This window comes from Tachypleus tridentatus, chromosome 2 (assembly GCF_004210375.1).
Source record: "Tachypleus tridentatus isolate NWPU-2018 chromosome 2, ASM421037v1, whole genome shotgun sequence".
NCBI classification, from domain to species: domain Eukaryota; kingdom Metazoa; phylum Arthropoda; class Merostomata; order Xiphosura; family Limulidae; genus Tachypleus; species Tachypleus tridentatus.
This window is the reverse complement of record NC_134826.1, coordinates 128,982,883-129,006,756: the sequence shown is the minus strand read 5'-3', so window position 1 is coordinate 129,006,756 and position 23,874 is coordinate 128,982,883. Positions and strand designations below refer to the sequence as shown.

Here is a 23,874-nt window from a genome sequence, read left to right as displayed (position 1 = left end):
GTAAAGATCAGGTGACGACGTTAAATGCCTGGGACACTTGGTGAAAGAAAATGATAGCTATACTTTTGGCTGAGGTTTATGCCGTGAGGGTTTGTTTAATGTTATGAGCATTTATGTAATTATTAATCAATCATCATTAATAATTTATAATAATCTACAGAAATGAAAAAAAAACAAACAATCAGAAATCATTCGTGGTGTAAACATAATAAAAATACAAGAAATATACACTCTACTAACCATTCGCACGAATGATGATAAAATGTGTTTTTTTCTAATTACTCGACAAATTATATAATTCCTTTCCTCTGTGACTGTAAATATTTTGATGTAATTACGTATTAATTCAAATGCTACGTTCATTTATTTTTTACACTTTTGACAAGCCCGGCATGGCCAGATGATCAACGCGTTCGAATCGTAATCCGAGGGTCGGGGGTTCGAATCTTCGTCACTCCAAACATGCTCACCCTTTCAGCCGTGGGGATGTTATAATGTGACGGTCAATCCCACTATTCGTTGGTAAAAGAGTAGCCCAAAGGTTGGCGGTGGATGGTGATGACTAGTTGCCTTATCTCTAGTCTAACACAGTAAAATTAGGGACGGCTAGCCTCGTGTAGCTTTGTGCGAAATCCAATTCAAACCAAACCTATTTAGTGGCTCCACCTACGGTACGACGCAAATAGTTACCAAGAGAAATATCTTGCAACAATAAATCCTAGACTGTTTTATTCAATTTTGTTTAATCAATTTCATTTTGTTGTTTCTTGTTTTCAATGTCAAACGAACTGATCATTTCACTGATTTCATAACCTAACGTGAAAAAGATACATGAAGTTCTCGATTCAAATTAATAATTTTTATCCTACATAATTTATTTTAAGTAGCGTTGATTATTATGTTTATTTAAAATAACCCTCGTCCCGTAATTTTGGTTTCAGTGAATTATCAATTTTTGTCGTAGTGGAGATACTAAAATAGCAATAGTCAGATGGATTTTTACCTTACATTTCAGTACTTTAAATTAGAACGTACGATACAGAGGGATACTTTAGATACCTAACATTACTTACACTTAAAAAAAATAAACACATGAATGTTTTCAATCAATGTTTACCACGAAAGTAATTGTATTTGCTAAGTGTTACAAGCGTAAGGCGTGCGACTCGTAATCCGAAGGTCGCGGGTTCGCGCCCGCGTCGCGCTAAACATGCTCGTCCTCCCAGCCGTGGGGGTGTATAATGTGACGGTCAATCCCACTATTCGTTGGTAAAAGAGTAGCCCAAGAGTTGGCGGTGGGTGGTGATGACTAGCTGCCTTCCCTCTAGTCTTACACTGCTAAATTAGGGACGGCTAGCACAGATAGCCCTCGAGTAGCTTTGTGCGAAATTCCAAAACAAACAAACAAGTGTTACAAGAACGTGTAACAAAGAAAACTTTAATATATACTACAGACGCTTAGCGATGAAATAATATACAGGATAAGCTTCGTAGTGAAAGTACTAAAGCAGTTACAATATTTAAACCTTGCGCTGTTTTTTTTTGTTGATAAGCACAAGGTCACAAAATGTGTTTTTCGTGTTGTGTCCTTCGAGAAGACTGAATCCCAGTTTTAGTGTTACAAATCTTCAGGAAAGACGTCTTAGAATAATTTATCAACAAGTATGTTAACGTTTTAACACGTTATAAAAACGTAAGCCTCTTTTTATTGAAACCAAATGTTCAGTAATTTTTAGGATAGACATATACCGATGTAGAAATATACATGTGTAAATAAATCAATACTTCTAATGGTATCGAATACATTAATTGTAAATAGGCGACGTTTTTAAACAGCACTGTAAAACAAGAATGTTGAAATTAATATAAATAAAAGATTTACAAAGATATTCAAAAATCAAAATTTATATTCTTCCATTATCAGTTCTTGTTATTAAAACATAACGGAGAATGTCTATGGTCATAGCATCGAAAAGTGATGGAGGATATTCCACCAATCAGACAAGATCCAGACGTTGATGTTGAACTAGCCAGCAAATAAGGAAAATCAATTAAGGGTTAGAAGCTGAGTGCTTGAATCCACACCCTATCATCTTCTACTGCCTTTCGCAAGTTGTGGGAAGGCACTTACTTTTAACATTTAGATATAACCTTGAAGTAGAAATAAACCACCCTGCATTACTGGTAATGGTAAAACTATTTTTGATTGTTTTCTCTCATTGTAAAAGTTTTTGATATATATATATAGTCTGTAGTCTGTCCACTGTTATTCCTGTGTAGACGGGGATAGGTTAAAGAGCGCAAGCCACGGCTCTTTACAGAGTGGCCTTTACCATGGTATTATGTATTTCACTGACAAATTATCAGTTATTCATTTTACCCTACATTGACGGTTTGGTAACACACAGGATCCCATATAAATACAACAGTAGTGTCTCTTGTATGTCCATGTGACTACTTACTTAGTATATATATAAATATAATATTACTGTTTGTTGTATGCCCACGTAACTACTTATATAATCTATACAAATATAATATCATGTCTGTTGTATGTCCACGTAACTACTTATATAATCTATATAAATATAATATTATGTCTGTTGTATGTCCATGTAACTACTTCGCAGGGTGTGAATGGATCTTCACCAAAATTGGTATGGAGGTTCAATAGGTCCATACATAAGTACAAACGTTTAGTTTTACATTTTGCTTTAGCGCTTCTTATGAACGTTTTTGTGTTGTTTTACCACTACTTCGGCCCTTGTAGATGGATCTTCATCAAATTTGGTGTGAAGATTTCTTGGATCCATGGAAAGGGAGAGAGATAGATACAAATTTTCAGTTTTGAACTCTGCAGTTTTATGAAAGATTTTGTGTGGTTTTCTTACCACTACTTCTCGTGCTGTTGATGGGCCTTCACCAAATTTGGCGCGAAGCTTTGTTGAGTCCATGAAAACTTGTGGGTGCAAATTTTGTGTTTCGCACTTTTATAGGCATTTTTGAATTTGTTACAATTACATATAAGGGAAGCAACTTTTCATTCATGAGATAACATTTCATTAATCACGAGTCCAGGTGACAGGTACTCAAGCTAGTTCGGAATATAACTGTTCATATGCATTTCAGGGGTTCTAGAGTTAAGCAAATACAACATGCAAACTGTATGATGAAGAAAAATACTTTTATCCTCCACAAAAACATCATCTTTCTCTTTGATTTGTCAGAGTCAGAGCTAGACTAAAATCGCCAATTCACAAATGAATCTTGAGTGCAAATGCCTTTGCAATTTATTTGATTTTTGTCAACAACCGTCTTCGACATTTTTCTACAATATTAACACACTTCGTGTAAATACACATAGTAAATTAGAAATCATTGTTACTATTCCTTCTCTATTACACCAAAAATGCCCACCCTTTCAGTCGATGGGGCGTTATAAAGTGACAGTCAATTCCACAATTCGTTGGTAAAAGAGCAGCCCAAAAGTTGGCGATGGGTATTGATGGCTAACTGCCTTCCCTCTAGTTTTACACTGCTATCTCATGGACGGCTAGCGCGGATAGCCTTCATATAGCTTTACGCGAAACTCAAACCAAACCGAATATTCGCTAATACGGAGTCGGTCCATTAAACCGACCCTTTACACATTCGATTTTAAGGTCGAAACAATTTGGACAGTAAAATAAAAGTTTATATTTGTATAATGCGAAGAACAGTACAATGGTTTGTTTATCCGAGCTGTGTCCATCGGATTTTAATGTTATATGGCCTTAATCTTACCACAGAGTACTATAGATAAAATAGAAGTTAATGTACAAAACAAAACAAAAACATAGCGTCATTACTCTCGAAACCAATACGGAGGATGTTTAGAGAACCTAAATAGAGTGAAATGGTAGTTGGAACTTCCTTATTCTGTCACCATGCGTTGTCATACAAACATATTATTAATTCTGATATTACTCGTTATTATAGCGTTATTATTCTTAAATACGGTCATTATGGAACATCTATTTCTTTAAAATTTTGTATTTTAAACTTCCTAACCATACATATATTTGTATCAAAGAATGGAATATTTCATGTTTTAGTCAGTAGTGATGAAAAATGTCCCATACTCAAAATTCTCTCTTACAATGATAAATGGGATGAACGTCCAGGACAGAGACCTCTATGGTTTTAAGGAGAGAACTAGACAGAAGACAACCATTCCGCAGCACCCACTGGATGAAGTTGCTAGTCTTAACTTAGCGGGGTTGTCTTTAATTGTGATAACTCATCCGTAGCTGAAAATGCCAAGTGAATTTCGCACTACTCGAGATTTCCAGTCTGATATGTTAACCACTGTGACGCATTTGAGCCATGTAAGAAGTAAAATAATCGTTTGATTTTGAAACATCATTAAGTTAAAAAATAAACAATAATTGTTCTAATTTAATTTGAAGATAATATTGTATTTTACTTAAAGTTACTTTCCCCATTAGAAGGCATAGAAACGTTTATAGCATAAACTTATTAATTAAATTAATTTTAAAAGATATTTATTACCTGATTATTATTCTGCCACAGTAATAAAGGTGCTGACCCTTGGATTGGTAGGTCCGAAATTCGAGTTGTTTTCATGCACAATATAAGTGTAAAATGCAATCATGTTATTCTTTTCAAAGCCGAAATGAGTTCTTTGGACGGATGGTGCTGCTGACCAGCAGACTTGCCTCTCTCTAGTTAGTATCTCAAAAGCAGAGATGGCAGTCTCTGAGCTGTAAGGGCCTCTGCCTGGCCGTTTAGACTATATTCGAGTAAGGCAGTATTCAGATAGATTGAAAGTACCAACCGGTACTAATACAGAAGTTCTTCTTACCCCGAAAGGAGATAAAAAATATAGTTCAAATTCATTAGTTTACAGGTTTAGAACTAAAATTGCTGTCTAGCTTTGTGGGGAATTTTATAAACAAAATATTTAAATATTTATTTAAAATACTCCTGGCGGTTAATGAGATAAAGAGACGAAATAATTTGAGAAATTAATGAAACTCAACAATAAAATAACACCGGACTTCTTGTTTCGAAGACAATAATTGTAATACTATATTATATCTAAGCCTGGAATTCATTTATCTAAGTATATTATAGCTGCATTATCTTCATTAATTCACGTTTTACGTAAACTTAAATTTTTACGTTTGTTTGTTTGCAAACTCTTCTTGTAGGTTTGGAGTTAGCAGGACCAAACTTGGTATGCAGACGTAGAAGGATAATAACGGCCCTGGAAACACTATTAGCTATATGGCGTAGCCTTCCTTCCAAGAGTATCCCAAACGTACTCGAAAAAAATCACTCAAGCACGTAGCAGTCTAGAACAGGCATTTCCGAGCCGCTGAACCGAAATCCTATTATGGTTTTCATGTTATTTCTTGGGTCGTCATGTTTAAAGTAATTGCAGATAATGCGAAAACTTCATAGGTACATCGGGGGACTCTGTGAACTACAAGGGGTCCTTTGAGCCTCACGACAAATCGCGGATATTTTATGTTAGTAATCAAATAATTCATATCAAGTGTCAAAAGTCAATTACTTTTGAAAGCCGATAAAACACGATTACATTTTTGGAGTCAACGTTTACATTTTTATTACTAAACCTTGCATAAGATAGGACGATAACAACCACGAGTAATTATCGGTGAAATGTTTAATTATTTTATTAGTTTTAGAGCAATGACTTATTAGACTATCTACTCTGTCCCCCTTATGGTGCCCCCAGTAGCACAGCAGTATGTTTGTGGACTCGCACAGCTAAAAACAGGGTTTCGATACTCGGGGTGAGCAGAGCACACATAGCCCATTGTATAACTTTGTGCACAATTCTAGGCAAACAAACAAAACCCCTAATGGAATCGAACCACGGATTTTATTGTTGTGAGTTATTAAACTTATCTCTGTTCCGTCGGGGGACACCAGATAAATGACAATATTCAGTGTCACTTTAGAATAAAATTAAAATAAAATGACACAGTAAACAAAAGATAGTTCAATGGTACTAGTCTTAAATGTCATATCACTCATACCTTTCAGTATTCATCAGATGCTTTTATTTTGACAAACTAGAACAGAGATAGAGACCTACCTATAAACAATAGCGTAGACGTAAAAACTGCGACAAAACATTGTCCTTATTAGACCCTGTAGTATGACATCAAAATATCTTCGAGCAACTATCACTAATTTATTTATTTAAGGAAAGTTTATAAATATAAATAAAATACCCTGTAATGTAAATAATAAGGAAATCCCATTAAATTTTCTGACAAATTTATTTCACTTAAATTTTAATACAGTTTACTTGCATTTGTTCTGATAACAACAATTAAAATACATTTTATTTTGCTTGTTTGTAGTTAGCACAAAGACATAAAATAAACTACTTGCTCTCTATGTACTGCAGGGAATCAAACCCCATATTTTAGCGTTTAGATTCCTTAAACGTAGCGCTGATCAACTAGGAACTCTTTGAGATAGAGTGTCAATTACTTCGCTGGCTTTGCTTATAATTGCTGTAGCAAATATAAAACGTAAGTAGATTTTACAGAGAAACAAGCATTGATAATGGTGATGAAGTTAAGCCTAAATTTGGGATATGCCTAATTTATACAGGGAATAACTGAAGTAACAGTCAATGGTAATTACTTGCTGTTGTTCTATACGAAATAAATCGTTACTGTATTATTATAAAAGTTACAAGTACGAAATTCAAAAGAATTTGGTTTTTAATTACGACTCAATGCGTCTGGCCTTTGCCATTCTCAAGTATTAAGTGTCCATTGTTGTCGTATCCACATTTCAAACTTTCTACTGGATTTTGTGGTCGTAATATTTTATAACCAATCTGCACTTAGAAATCTAAAATCCAATAACTGTCATTGCATTCGTTTTTAAGTTATGTCTCAGCCATCTTGAATTTCGTGTTTATGGAAGAAGTATTTAAAACATGCACCAGGCTATTCCTGTGAGTCTATAAACGAGTATTCTTTTATTATCTACGTCTGACCATAATTATAAATTTATATTTTACACCAGTCATATGCTCCCAAGAGAATATTTTGAAAGATAAAAAGGATCTTACTTTTCTGCAAGATAACGTTACTAGCTTTAAAAAGGAACAATACTGAAGTTATAACACTACCTGTAATAAAACTTGTTGGAAATACACCATTCTATAAGACTACAGCAACAATAGAAAGAACAATGTTGAAGTTGTAACACTACCTATAATAAAAGCTTGTTGCAAATATACCATTATATAAGGTTACAGCAACAATAGAAAGAACAATGTTGAAGTTGTAACACTACCTGTAATAAAAATTTGTTGGAAATATACCATTCTCTAAAACGACAGCAACAATAGAAAGAACAATGTTGAAGTTATGACACTACCTGTAATAAAAAGTTGTTAGAAATAAACCATTGTACAAGGCTACAGCAACAACAGAAAGAACAATTTTCGAACTATAACACTACTTGAAGTAAAATCGTATTAGAAATGCATACTGCTTATGACTATAGTAACAATAAAGGGAACATCGTTCGAGTTGTATATCCTACTAGAAAATAAACACGCTGATACAAAACATTGATACAAAAGAAGAAGTTTTTAAGGGTGTTTTACTTATAATTTAAAAAACAAGTATTTAGGATGTGTTATCGCACATTTCGTTTTTTATGTGAATTACCTAAAGTGAGAATCTTCACTGCTAAATCTCTATCGTTTCTAACAAGTTTGCTGCCTGACTCGTTTATCATAGAAGATAACATCATAACATGATATGTTTGGAGAGGAATTATAAAGTGGCAGAATACCACATAATTTTTATAGATGTTAAGACATATATATATAAAACTAAGAAATTTTAATGATCAACATAACCAAAAAACACAAGTTCAATATTTTACTTCAAATAAAATTACTGTTAAACTGGTAACATATGTATAAACAGGCGTTTGAAGAGAAGGGTGTTTACACATATAAAACAAGATGGCCAGAGACAAAGAGTCACGTAAATAAGCACATTTACACATTACAATGCTTATTTTCACATCAGTTTCACTCTTGCTTTTCTTCCTAATATCTTCAACTGATCACACGTAGAAAATACGATGTTGAAATAGACACTAAAAGGATAACAATGCTGGAGTAACAGGCTCACTTTTGACTTACTACAATACAAATCACATATCAGAACAAAAATAACTTTTGTTATTAGTGAGTTACAATACCAGAATATGTTTCACAGATTATGCAGTTTGAATTAAGACTATCTGCTATGCTCTTTAGAAAAAATACGGTGATTGCGAAACTCTCACAAAAGTTAGCTACAATTCATTCAGGAACTTCAAGTCAGATATGTTTTGAAGCTTACAGTCCTGCGATATTTCGTATCAAATTACGTTTATGAATTTTATATCAGCTCAGCTATTGAAAGACGAATTAATTATTCATATTTCAAGTTCTTTTACGTAACGAATTTATTCACCAAGTAGTATGGACTAAGAACACGTTTTTTACTCTAGGATTTTGCAACTTAACGAAGACATATGATGCATTTAGAAGGTTTACCTTATTTTTATTTGTTGTGAAGCGAAAATGTATGTGTATTTATTTGTATTGGAATAAATAGTATTTTTAAGCTAATTGGATTAGCAGCAACATGTATAATGTAAACCTTCTGAATGTCCGCCAGGTGTTTATGTAACTCCACTTATTTAATAGAATTTATTTATTTTGAAGACGCGAGAGGTAGTATTGGCGATGCCATTTAGATTTTAATGAAATCACAATTTTATTGGATGGTTAGTTATCGGGTATTTTATCTGAAACACGATCATCGACTGTATAAGCTCTCAATGGAAGGTTTAGTCTGTGAATCCAAGGAAAGTAAAGGTTAAAACAGTGATGGGTAAGTCAGCATTTCTTTTATTAGATTGGTAGATATGCCAATAAAGATAAGGTTGAACATTGTAAGAATACGGTGAATACGAAAACTTTAGTATGTGATGATATTTCAGATGGCTTCAGTTCATCATCTTCAAGTGTTGAATACAAGTAACGAAGGCCACCCGAAATAACATTCACACGCATGAACAGTAATGATAATAGGTTTGCCACTAAGAAATCAAGCTTAATAATAATAATGGCTTGCAACTAATAGAAACATAATAACAGTTTTATCACTAACAGTTTGTTTGTTTGTTTTTTGAATTGCGCACAAAGCTACTAGAGGGCTATATGTGCTAGCCGTCCCTAATTTAGCAGAGTAAGCCTAGAGGGAAGGCAGCTAGTCATCACTACCCACCGCTAACTCTTGGGCTACTCTTTTACCAACGAATAGTGCGATTGACCGTCACATTATAACGCCCCCACGGCTGAAAGGGCGAGCATGTTTGGCGCGACGGGGATGCAAACCCGCGACCCTCAGATTACGAGTATCACACCTCAACACGCTTGGCCATGCCGGGCCCACTAACAGTTCAAACATAATAGTTCTTACAGTACCTATAACAGGTCTATCACTAACAGTTCAAGCATAATAATCCTTACAGTATCTATAACAGGTTTGTCACTATCAAGTCATACATAATAATGTATGCAGTACTTACCTAGGAACCCAGGATAACCATTCTTCATGCGAGTTTTCTTCTGTGAAACTTTCAGCACTGTCGCTCACGGTTGATATAGACTGGTTTCCAGAGTTACAGTTCAGAGACGATACGTTTTGCGGGACAGATATGTCAACACCCAGATGGTGTACTTCAGGTGTTACGTCTCCCTTTACCAACGAATGAATACTGTGATCCCCGCACTCCTCACGTGAAACGACACCATTATTTCCAGAGTTCAACGTTTCGCTATCCTTTTGGATTACTAAATTATCGTCGTTGGTACGAATGAATGTTTCATTGGGTTGTTCATTCAGAATCTGTTCGTTGTTGGTTTGTTCTCTGTGTAGTTCGTTCACCGTATCTATACAGTTTTTGTTCTGTTCATTGAGCAGATTAAAATGTTGAGGAGAGCCAACAGTAACTTTGAATTGTTCACTTGGCAATGTTTCAGTGCTGGAGTAACAATTCGTCTCTCTCGAGTGCTGACTCCACGTGGATACGTATCTTTTGACGTTTTCTTGTTCCTGTTTTTGGTACCGACCCCAGGGATTGTTGTTTATTTCTATAAAAGGATATAAGAACTAATGTCTGTGGGGAAAACCAATTTAAGATTGTACTGTCCTTAGTGACTTTGTCATACCATCTAATAATAACTACGTATCACACTAGAAATAATAATTTAGAAGTTTGCATTGTACAACTTTAAATATTAAATAGAAGAAAAAATATAAAAATGTGACAGAAATCGACTTTCAAGTAACTTTTACCTCAGTGACACGTACACAATAATTTAATTCCTGGTATAATCAGAAACATTGTTTTGAAAAATGCACTCTCTTTCTCTCTAGGTGTTTGGGTATATATATTTTGTATACCCAGGAGGGTCAGATACACTAGACCTCTTCCTCCTTCCATTACTTTGTTGGAATGGACTGATTAATACATTTAGAGTAAACACAAAATAGCTGAAGTAATAGCATAACTTTAAGTCTGGTCCTTTTCAGGGCAAGAATGCACTGAAGTTGCTTGAAGTCACACTTAAAACAAGGGTGGTTTGCTGCCAAATCTCGGCTTTTGTCCAAAAAGCACAATAGCGCATGCGTTCCGTGTTCGAAAATAAAATAGCTTAAATAATACAGTAATATTCCTCTTTCCTCTAATGTTAGGAAGAAGAAGACAGATCAAGCCTCACGAATCAACTAAAGTTGTTTAGAAGGTTCAAGCGAGAAACAAATATTTGAGTTCTCACTACATCTTCCTTCAGGTTATTTCTAAATAAAACATTAACGATCTTCAAATACGTGTTGTATTTCACGAGTTTTATCTGTATTGGTATGAATTGGGTTTCATCGTAGCGTAACTCTATATATTTCATATAATCTAAATATCTAAGTATTCTTCTAACTGAAAGTTCCGACCAACAAAAAAACGCAACATTAATATTAGGATGATTCTGAATGAGTCTACAGCGTTAATGTTCAGAAATCGGTTTTAATGTAAGTCACATAATTGTTTAAAATATCTCGCAAAGCGTTTTTTCAGTTATTAAAGTTTTTATGAAAGTACAAAAAATCAAAAATATCTTTCTTTACATATAATCATTTTGACACCACGAATCTCTTTTTATTGATTCATAATGTCTTTATGTTTTAGCTTAATGTTTTTAGAAACAAAAACGTTGTTGAAAAACTTCATTTGGTCACACACAGTCCTGATAATTTTAGTTCAATAATTAAATGAAAAAGGTATTCTGTAAACTTCGCTTAGACCATTTTAAATAGCAGCTGCTCTGTAAGTATTAATACAAGCAAACTGACTATACGAGCACGGAATGTTTGTTTAAAATCAATTATTTTAAAACTTCCTGACTCAAAGTGTGCACGTTTTATCGAGCTACTGTTCTTATTCTGATTAGCCGCAGTGAAATAAGCATAGTTTAGTATAGATCACATGTAGCATTACCTCCGTGATAACAAAGAAATCTGCTAGGATAGGTTAAAACTTTAAATAATGGGCAACACCGACTGACAACAGCGAACAAAACATAGATCAAAATAGATTACATGCAGTACTACTACTGTTATAACCTCTGAACAAAAACCTGCTAGGATAGGTTAAAACTTTAAATGATGGGCAACACAGACTGACAACAGTGAACAAAACATAAATCAAAATAGATTACATGCAGTACTAGTACTGTTATAACCTTTCAACAAAAACCTGCTAGGATCGGTTAAAACTTTAAATAATGGGCAACCCCGACTGACAACAGTGAACAAAACATAAATCAAAAAAGATTACATGCAGTACTGGTACTGTTATAACCTCTAAACAAACCTGCTATGATTGGCTAAAACTTTTAATGATGGATAACACAGATCATTAACAGGAAATAAAACGCAGAGCGATATAAATCACCCGCAGATATAATACTAAACAATAATATCAAAACAGTTGTTTTAGTATTAGTTAAAACATGTTTCTATGGACAAATCATTTTCCTGAAAACATATAATTAAGAAATAATTGCGTATTTTTGTTGCCTTAGTACCTGATTGAAAACTTTTATTATGGATGTTCGAACGTATTGTCTGATGTAAATAATTTAATATGTAGTACATGGAATAGACACTTGTATTATTCTTTAAGGCTTACTTTAATTTAGCTCTACCAGGTTGTTTTGGAAGCTTATAAAGCAAATACCTGATACATATTAAAATACAAAGCATTACTATTGTATCACTTTGCAATCAAATTTCAAGTTATTATAATAACCAACAAGTTACCTTTATATATATACATACATACCCATTCTGAAGAGAAATATGTTTACGTAATCACGTATTTATTACACACATGATTATCTATTCGTAACTTGAATATTACACTAATTACTGAAATGGTTGAAGCTATTGTACAGTCTAACGGTAAACTATCACGTGACACCATTTAAATCAACACCAGAACCTTGCTGTTTAAAACCAAAAGCACAGACCACTGAACGTTTACAATACATTTAACTGTAGCTGCGCACATTTTCTCCAATGACGAATTTCAACGGATTACAAATTATTGCTTGTAATCATTGTGTATTGTAGGTTGTTTATATATTACCCTTTGTTTTGTTCCTGGACAGAAATCTAATGAGAGTTTTTCTCACCAAATTTGCATCATGGGTAATTAGAATGAACATTTATCTACGCTCAGATACAATGTTTATTACCTTTGTAACAAATACTACTTAAGAAGTTGTTTGAAGAAGTAATAGGAAAACAGCAAGTTTTATTCGAAGTTGTGCAGTTATGTAAGTAACTCATGTCCTTTTAATAGGCCATATTGAGGATGGGGTTTCGACCATTTAGAAGGGCTTCAGCAAAAATAAATTTTGAATTTTTTATGCCTTGGATGTACTTGTATTTATTGGCGGGGGACACAAATGCTATTATACTGCCTAGGGCCTATCTGACCTAAATCCGCCTCTGGAAAAAATATGTTACATGTTTTTAATGCGTCAAGCACATGGAGTTTCAGATATTTATATATGTTTAGTGTTTCAGATGCTCTAGAGCTAACCGACTCTCATGGATTTCATTAAAAAAAACCCAAAAAGGTATTATTGGTGAACTGTTCTTAAGTGTGGAAAAGCTAAAGGGTTAATATACTGCATGCTTTATTTATTATCCTGTTGAACATATTTATTCTGCTACGCAATGAATACTACTACAATAATGTAACCTTATACGTGCATTTCGTGCTCCGTGTCTGATTTACCGAAATACATTTGCGCTCCGTTAACGTATCGGACATACTTATTCTAATCACATGTTTCTTACATATTGTACCCAGTGTTTGGTTTACTGAACTATATTCACACCTCTCAGGTAAAGATCCATAATATCCTACTTCAACTGTAGATTTACAGCTATACGTATAAATACAGCATTCTTGATATGTGCGTGAATTAATAGCTCCCATAGAGATTAATACACTAGTTCGTCACAGATATGTTTTACAGACACAAGTTATATTAACACGTTTTGATTAAATAATTAATTTTCATATGTTTATTTCTATATGACTCCAAGCAGTATCTTTGCTAACACCAATACAAAAAGAAAACTTTCTGTTTGGTGTGCATTTTGCATAGTGTCTGTTGCTTTGAAAGGTTGCGTTAGCAGAGTTTTGTTGCACGTTATTTCGGAGTTCTTTCATAATTCATGAGACACATTGAGTTTTCCACTGGTTCTACACGTACAGCCACTTTATTTACGTGTCTTTGTAAGTGTAAATTTCTTTCTGTGACTATCTACTCGAAATATACTTAAACTGCATTTAACTTATTTCCCTCAAAATATAAAACTATTATGTAAAATGTTTTAAACAACGTTTTAAACACTTCTTACGTCACTCAGATTTAGCGACATCTACGTCTCGGTAAGTTTACAAATTAAAGTTGAAATATTTTGTAAAGTTAATTTACACTGACATGAATAATATTAATATTGTAAGTACTGCATCACGAATATCTAAGGAGTACTTATTAGACTTAATATTCTACGTAGGTGAAGCTTAACAAGAGATAAAAACAAAACATAATTTATCTCTTACTTGTGTATATTTTAGTGACAAGAATGTCTGAAATTCTAACTAATCTTCCTATAAAAACAGACAGAATAAACTTAACAAACACGGACGGTTAATTTTAACTCAAGATTAATCCCAACAAATGTTGTTATAAATGAGATTGTAAGTAGTTTAGACTTGAAACTAATATGTTTGTTTCTGGTTCGCCAGAACACGGAGCTAATAAGAGCAGGGCTTAGCACGACCGATTAAAAATACTTTATATTAAGTGCCAATCATAACAAACGTAACTGAATAAAGTTTATTTAAGAGATGTTCTTCTGTTCGGGATATAAAAATATGTGAACTCAGGTTATACATGAACCATCGGTACTCAACCAACCGCCAAGAAAAGCTGACTGTTGACCACTACGACGTTGCTGTGGGTTGGTCACCTGGCTCTCCCACTCTTGAAGGACTTCTGAAATAGTTTGGAATATTCCGTTTCGTTATTTTGTTTCTGTTACAATCAACAACTTAAAAACAATTGTTTCATAAGTTTCTTCCTCTCTAAACAGAACAATAGATATAAATTATCTTAAGCAGAACAGTAAGAAATAATTAACTCGAACACCATCTCTGACGGCAACTACTAAAATGCTACAGACTACAAGTCTCCACACTAATATTTCTTACATATTAGAATGCTATATCCTTTCGCTAGTAAACTTTTATTCATCTAATTATATGCAAGCTTTCAAGGTCAACATTTAACTCATTTTACTTTAGTTTCAAGATAGTTCGGTTTTGTATTAATAAATCATTGTTAAAGTTATTAAAACACGTATATGATAATACTATTTTTATGGTGACGGTTTCGTTTGTTTTGAATTCTGCGCAAAGCTACATGTGAGCTGTCTGCGTTAGCTGTCCCTAACTTAGCAGTGACAGAGAGAAGGCAGCTAGTCAACACCACCAACTCTTGGAATACTCTTTACAACGAATAGTGGAATTGACCGTTACAATGTAACGTCCCCCTCATACGTGAAAGAGTGATCAGGTTTGATAGGGGGATTCTAACCCACAAACTGCAGATGCAAATTGCGAGTAATCCACCCTAACCACTAGATCACGCCTGGTCCTATGTTAAAGATGAAGATATTTTAAAGTATTTTGTATAGATCTACCGCTTGTTGTTACACTAAAATTAATCTACTTTATTACAATATTAAAATACCAACTTTCATTATGTTTCCTTGTAAATAAATCACCTAATAATAAAAAACACTGTTCTGTGCCAGTTAGAATTTCAAGGAATTCATAATTTTCCGCAACACCCCTTTGTAAAAACGTGAACCAACTTTTCAAGTTAACGTTTAGAGATACAAATGGATGTTAGACCAAGCAATATATGTACACAGCACACATCTTTCCGTTTCTCAACTGGCAACTGTTAACATGTAAAACAATGGGCGTTGGTTGAAGCGTGTAACTGAAATGGGAGTACCTGACACGCGAAACCTACATCTGCTTTCTCTTATCAGTAGTAGATATTTTTTATATAATCATGCACATGTATAAATAACTAGATATCTACAACAACGATCTTGTAGGATGTTATTCAAATAGATAAGCAGGTGTACTTTTGAGTAAGCGTTAGAAGTGGTCTTCAAATCGATTGTTTATATTACTGTTGTGCTGAGGACAAATCATGCGAAACATGGTACTTACCATTTATATAACAAAAATATGGCTTCGTTTTGTTATCTATAAATTTTGTTTCTTTTAGTACAAAGCCATAGACGAGGTTTTCTGCGCTCTGTCGATCGGGGTGATTCGAATGCCGAATTTTAGTGTTGTAGGTCCCTAAAGCGTATTGCTGAGTCTAAGACAAACAGTATCGTAAATGACTAATCCTACGAAATTCAATGAGGTAAGCGTAATGAATTTGTACATGGTTTGTTTTGAATTTCGCGCAAAGCCAAACGGGGGCTACCTGGCCCTTATTTATCAATGGATAATGGGATTGTTCGTTACTTTATAACGCTCTCACAGCTGAAAGGGTGAATGTGTTTGATGGAACGGGATTCGAACTCGCAACCCTCAGATCGCGCGTCACGCGCCTTAACTACCTAGCCATGTCAGGGCAAGAGTAACGGATTTTTTTTTTAATGTATACATTCTATGTTAACTTAAATACCGTGTAATTCAGTTCTGAAACGTCTCGCGTTTTTCTGTTGATATTATTTATTAGCAGAAAAACAAACAAAACTAGACGGTATTTTAAGAATTACAGATCAATGGATCAAACATGTTGCAATACCAGGTGAAAAAGATCCTTTTAAAAGTTTCAATTATATGAATGTATTTGTTACGATGACGCATCAGATTTGACTGATTGTCATTGCTATGGCTAACATTAACAGTAACAACTTAAACTACTAGTTACTTTAGCTGCTTAACAAGGTTAGACATACTTATAAACTAACACGCTGTTATACTGGTAAAGGTTCCTGTGCATCGTAACGCTATTAACTTGCACTCGAAAGCTTATTAACTTACACTGGGAAGCTGTGTGTTGAGGTATCTTAACGTTTTTTATTTTCTCTCTGTGTTGGTATTTGGGTAATTAGGTGGAATACCCTGGAGGGTCAGGTGCACTGGACCTCTTCCTCCATCCCGTGCTTTGATGGCGTCTATACTTAGGATGTGGTATTTGGTATAACTTTGGGCCAGAGTATGACACCGTACTCTGGCCCGTTTCAGAGCATCAGCGTTTGATCTCTCTCTCTGGTGTTTGGGTATATATAATTTTATACCCAGGAGGGTCAAGTACACCAGACCTCTTCCTCCTTACATTACATTGTTGGAATTGACTGATTAATATGGAGTAATATCAACTTAGACTAGTCCTTTTCAGGGCAATGTCCATTTAAATTTTTCTCTTATTTTTAAGTCTAGTTCCTAGGTGGCTGTTTTAATTTAGCACTATTTTATTAATTATTATTATTTAAATTTGATTTTATCTAAAGATCCGATCTACAAATTTAACGGGGAAAGGTGTTGGAAGCAATAGCACCTTGGGTGTTGATGTGTAATACTGTGAATTTATCCATGTTTAACAGAGTTCATGATGTATGTTAACATTTGTGGTAGGTAGTTGTGATAAATAATTATAATGTTTTTCATAATTATTTTAATGATTATATCTGTTAGACTGTTTTCATTATTTGTATTTGTATCTTAACGTTATGAAGATGCTTGTTTGTTTTTGAATATCGCGCAAAACTACACGAGGCCTATTTGCGCTAGCCGTCCCTAATTTAGCAGTGTAAGGTAAGAGGGACGGCAGCTAGTCATCACCACCCACCGCCAACTTTTGGGCTACTCTGTTACCAACGAATAGTGGTATTGACTGTCACATTATAACGCCCCCACGGTTGTAAGATCGAGCATGTTTAGTACGACGGGGATTCGAACCAGCGATCATCAGATTTTGTGTCGAGCGCCTTAACCACCTGGACATTCTGGGCCATGAAGATGCACGCGCGTAGCGCTCTCAAGTTACACTTGCAAAGATATGTGATTAGGTAACTTAACACTATTAATTTATACTGAAAAAGCATATGCTAAAGTATCTCAACGCTATTAGTGCACTAGAAAACTGCGTGTTCAGGTATTTTAGAGCTATTAATTTGCACAATAGTGTTGTTTGCTCGGGTATTTTAATGCTTTCATGCATTAGAACATTGTGTGTTGTGGTATTTCAACGCTACTGAGTTATAGTGGAAAGCAGTGTGTTTAGTTTATCTTAACTCTATTAAAGTGCACTAGATAACTGTCCTAAAAATATTAAAAGGTCCTTAAAACTACACATGGTTTAATGTAACAAAAATTGACAAAAACTATAATTATTTAATTAAACTACAGTCTGGACGAAAATGTTTGCATATATTCTAACAAATAAGATCATTATTATTAGGATGTAATACAAACACACTTAGCACAGTCAAACTGGAAAATACATGTTGTATTAAACATTTACATATGTAATTTGCATAATGAGACAAGTTCTATGAACATTGTGAACGATTTATTAGAACATTTTTAGAAATGTGTAATTCAGTGTTTCACCTATCACACCAAAACCTTAACAAAACATGTAATATAATACAATAAAAAAAAACACTTATTATAAATAGCGTTTGTAACCTTATACCAGTTCGTATTAAATATTCAGTACTCCGTGGGTTTTCTTTGTTCTTATAACCTCAGCAGATGACGGTTACCTATGGTATTATTGGTGTAATTCACCGCAAATTCATCCCAACGTGTCACTAGAGGGCGCTACAACTCAACTGTAGTAGCTAATTTAGGTTCGTGGTTATCAATTTTCCGCTCAGTCAGTTCTGCCCAACATTTATCAACATGATTACACTCTGAAGACTTTTCTGGCCATGGCAATCTTGTGACGTCCTACGTGGCCGAGATAATCTTGTACAATACACACACTGATATTTTTTTTTTTCCTGAAATGCAAAGTTATTAACAAACTTTGCCTTAGCATAAGGCAGAAATATCCTCTCCATTAGATGTCTGTACGATGCGTAATTGAAGTTTCCCTGAAATATACGAACAGCTGTTTTTACACTATAATGAATAGCTGCCCAAATAAATACTACATCGTCTCCTGCACGTCAGCTATGGGAAGTACAGTCTTACCTCATCTATTTTTTAGGCACACGACGAACATGAATCCTACTGTCAGATGTAACAAGCAGGAAGCAGAAATCATCTGAAAAGATGACATGTCATCAGTGTCCCAACTGAAAGTTGGTATGCTGTCTCGCTCAAGTAACACGGTGATGGAGGTGAATTCTAGTTAATATCGATTTACAGACTCTCATTCTTGCAAAATAACCTTCTTTGGTCAGTCACTATTCACTGTTCATCCGCATACCCTAAAGTGAATGTAGTCACTATTCACTGTTCATCCGCATACCCTAAAGTGAATGTAGTCACTATTCACTGTTCATCCGCATACCCTGAAGTGAATGTATTCATCCCATTCTTGTGTTGTGGAACGTCTTTCTACTTTGGTGGTTAATCTGATAGAAACACGGTCTTCTTGAGAATTTGTTTTTCTGGGTCTACCATTAAACGTTCCTGGAACAACGTTTCCTGTAGTCTGATAACGTTTCAGGATTATAGATACATTACATTGAGGGTACCCTACTGTTCTAGAAACGTCAATTTGCTTTTATATTGTTTCTGGATAGTGTAACAATTTATTGTGCCCTATAACTTCTCGCACGTGATGAGGTAAACTCTACATCAAGTACAGAAAAACTGTCTAAACAAAATGTTTATATATTTTCAAAAAACAATTATACTGAACTCAAGCCCTTTTATACAAAACAGGTATGTACTTGTGTTTTGACGAACAAAATCTCAAAATAACTTATACAGACCAGAATAACCACTGGTACAGGCCAGACATGGCCAGGTGGGTTAAGTCGTTCGACTCCTAATCGGAGGGTGGCGGGTTCGAATCCCGGTCGTACCAAGCATACTCGCCCTTTTGTACCGATTTATAAGACACTGCACTTTGATTAGAGAAATTCGAGTAAGACTTGTTGCAGGTCTCTTTCTAGATGGTTTGGTGTCTCAAGCTGATACACCTTCATTTGTTTTCCAATTCTCTTAGAATCAGCCCCGGCAAGACCAGGTAGATAAGGTAATCGACTCGTAATCTGAGGGTCACGGGTTCGAATCCGTGTCAAACCAAACAAGTACGCTCTTTCAACCGTGGGGCGTTATAAAGTGACGATCAATCCCACTATTCGTCGGTAAAAGAGCAGCCCAAGAGTTGGCGGTGAGTGAGTTGTGATGACTAACTGCCTTCCCTTTTGTCTCACACTGCCATATTAGGGACGGCTAGCGCAGATAGCCCTCATGTAGCATTTCGCGAAATTCAAAAACAAACAAACAACTCGTACTTGTTTGCCAAATCATACACTACCTTTTAAGTATTTACTCAACAACTACTCCATACAGATAGACAATAACATCAATATAGAACAGTATGCAAACATTTTGGACAAGACTGTATGTTACGAGCTCGAATAATTTTATGACATTTATAAGCAGGTAGTTAGAAGTTATTTTATGTGTAACAACACAGGAGTAGTAACTTACATATAAACGTGTAAATTATATATGGCGGTAATAAACACAAAAAAAGCATAATTTCAATAAATTATCCTTTTATACGAAATGGTGATTTCTAATTTATGTTTCATTCGTGATTAGGTTTTAAAACTCCATGATTATGTATGGATAAAATGTTTCATTCACATTCGTTGGTTTTAAAAAATGAAGTATGTTTTAAGGATTTTCTGTGACGTAGTAAATTCTCATTTTACAATAATCTTCCACATGTGAGAGGATTTTATACGAACGTTCTAATATGCACGCGACAGGTGATAAATTAAAATATAGACGAAGTTTCAACCGTTAAGGAAGCTATTTTTCAAAAGCGTGTCGTTGTTGTTTACAAGAAATATTAAGACAGGAAAAACTGATAATTTATTATCTGACACTTAAAAGTGATTTGGTAAAAACGTTTATCAATTTATAGATTTTTCAAATTCTATCAAGGATATCTACTAGTTCTTGATTACAAATCATGATTATATTACTGGATCGTTTTACATAGGATACACAAGCGAATAGGGGGATTGAACCTGTGACTCGTAAATTGTGAGTTGAAAATATCCTACCATAAGAACAGCCAAGCCCGAACCAATAGACCGTCAAAATTTAAAGTGTGTTCTAATACATTTATTTTAATACCTACGTTTGTTTCAGTTTGATGCATGTGACGTATATTATTGGATGTGTATTGCGTAAGTTCCGCCTGTTGTCTAAACTTGTAGAAGATTTTCGAGAGCAAGAATCAACAATATAAGTTTTGTGTGTCTTCGAATATTGTTGAACGTTCGAGAATATTACCTAGCTGGTATAAAAGCTAGCCGAAAGACAGTTACAGAAAGTTTTTTGTTCGATACAGTTAATATACTATAAGACTCGGAAGCTATAATTGTGATTAACGTTTATTAATTGGATGGTCCGGCATGGCCAGGTGGTTAAGGCACTCGACTCGTAATTCGAGGATCGTGGGTTCGAATTCTCGTCACAGCAAACATGCTTGCCCTTTCAATGGTGGGCGCATTATAATGTGACGGTCAATCGCACTTGCCGTTGGTAAAAGAGTAGTCCAAGAGTTGGCGATGGGTAGTAATGCGTCCTAGGCCCGGCATGGCCAGGTGGGTTAAGGCATACGACTCGTAATCTGAGGGTCGAGGGTTCGAATACCGGTCGCACCAAATATGCTCGCTCTTTCAGCCGTGGGGGCGTTATAATGTGCGGTCAATCCCACTATTCTTTGGTAAAAGAGTAGCCCAAAAGTTGGCGGTGGGTGGTGATGACTAGCTGCCTTCCCTCTAGTCTTACACTGCTAAATTAGGGACGGCTAGCACAGATAGCCCTCGTGTAGATTTGCGCGAAATTCAAAAACAAATAAATCATTAACCGGAAAACTACAGAATATGACTAGAAAAGTCTACAGGTTTTAAACACTACAAACCGTTCAACTTCAATAAATTAATTTCGAACGTTAGTATTTCTATGAGGACATTAAATATCTTCTTCGGTAAAAGTTAGCATATAAGCGGCGTGAGGCTAACCAAGCCAACTTGGTTAAACGAGATGTAATAATATCAACTTGGTATTAACTTTCTGTTCGTAGATCTGGACCGCGGATGAAATATTCAGTTTCAAATTAGACAGAAGACTTAATATAGTTTGTAAGTTTGTAAAACTCTTGCGCACAAACCATTATTATAAATTGTATTATTGTTTTATATTAAAATATACTTATATTAAGAAAGAAAATAGTGTGTATCAATCTTGTTGGCAAGTGTCATAATGTGATACATATTGGCATTCAATTAACTTTCAAATTAAAAATTAAAATTTCCGGCTATTTGATATCGTAATACGAAACGTATTAATAAATTGGAGACTCGTCGAACGTAAATTATAATATGTAACATAATAAATTGGGGGCTTGTGTCCGAGATTTGAAACAGAAACAGAATTCATAATAAATTAAAAATCAAATCATAATTAATTTATATTTATCAGTGCCAACAAGATTTGATCGTGTCTGATTATCAAGGTTATTTTGAATCACTTGAACAACTAGAAAAGTAAAACAAAAGTTAATTGGTCGAAACTGCCACAATTTTAGTATAAAAAGTTAAGAAAAGAATGATGAAAAATAAACTAAAGAAGCGTATTGGTGAAATTTTAGTCGATGATAATGTTTTGTCTGAGGAAGGAATATTCTAGTGTCTCCTCTGGCCAACCAAACTGGTAATGCACAAGAACCTGATGTCACTTTCTCTATATAAGACTGCATCAACTATGACAAGGTTGAAGCAGATATTCTCAAAGCATATTAGTTAGTACAGAGGGTTAATCACTGAAAGTTTAAGTTATCTCAAACAAGTAAACCAAATTTGTATGGAATTCACCCACAAAAAAAAGATATTTATTGTGATAGATGATCTAGTTCTATGCATGTCGGCAACAGTTTCGACAAATTAAGACAGTTATATTTAATTGACAAAGTTAAACACTGTGAAAACGACAACCTCAAACTTATTTGGATGAAAAGAAAGTTAAAACACCATAGGAAGCAGCTGTTCTTTCCGATTATTACACTTTAACTCATAAAACTACTTTTCATAAAACCTGTACCTGTTCAGTCTACTGAAGTTGAGAATTATTCTAAAACATCAGGATGCTTTAGTTCGAAATTTTCTGACAGTTAGGATAAAACTTCGTCAAGATTAAAGGCCTGTCTGACATTTTTGCAAAGAACATCGTCATGTTATGTTCGATTGTTGGTCTTTAAAAAGAATAAGAAAAGGAGGAAACACCCAATGCGTTTGTGTCCACATGTGGACGCAGTTTCATCAAATCACCCATGTTGTTGATTTGTCCACTGACAAAACCGCTAATGTAGTCTGGGAGGAATTTAGACCTTTTTTATGCATTGGTTCTGTGCCATTGACAAATGACACTGCTAGTCCCATACCTGTACATATTATACGTGATACTGGGGCAAGTCAATCATTTTTGTTAAAAGGTATACTGCTATTGAATTTGAGCTCTGCCACTGATAAGTCTGTTATTGCTCAGGATATTGAATGTAGCTTTGTTAAATGTTTCTCCTCATAACATTTATTTAATATTATACCTAGTTTCGGGACCAGTTGTGGTTGGAGTAAGACCTACTCTGCCAGTTAGGGTGCATCACTATTGTTGGGAAATGAGCTGACTGGGAGAAAAGTTGTTCGAACCCCATATGACTAGCTAGCCAATTACTGTTTCATCTAATGATGATGTTGTTATTGAGGAAAATTCAGACGTGCTTCCCTTGTGTGGTGTGACTCGAACTAAGGCTAAGAAACTAAACCAAAAGAGATGATAAACACATGTTCAGAAGACAATATTATAGATTTGTCCCAGACATTTTTTTTTTGATCCGACAGGGATCTTGTGAATGATTGTCCTACTGACAAT

General features: G+C 34.7%; 1 protein-coding gene across 3 annotated transcripts in view; it reads right to left on the bottom strand.

The window, feature by feature from the left end:
* The window catches only part of LOC143245092 (uncharacterized), a 91,153-nt gene that overhangs the window by 30,536 nt on the left and 36,743 nt on the right, over positions 1–23,874 (bottom strand). For 2 of the 3 annotated variants that reach the window (XM_076490964.1, XM_076490965.1), the window contains exons 3-4: positions 14,624–14,701; positions 9,655–10,219 (exon numbers count right to left, since the gene is read on the bottom strand). In XM_076490964.1, coding sequence (XP_076347079.1) covers positions 9,655–10,219; positions 14,624–14,701 — 643 coding nt within the window. The remainder of the gene's footprint in view (positions 1–9,654; positions 10,220–14,623; positions 14,702–23,874) is intronic. The other variant, XM_076490966.1, reaches the window with a different exon arrangement.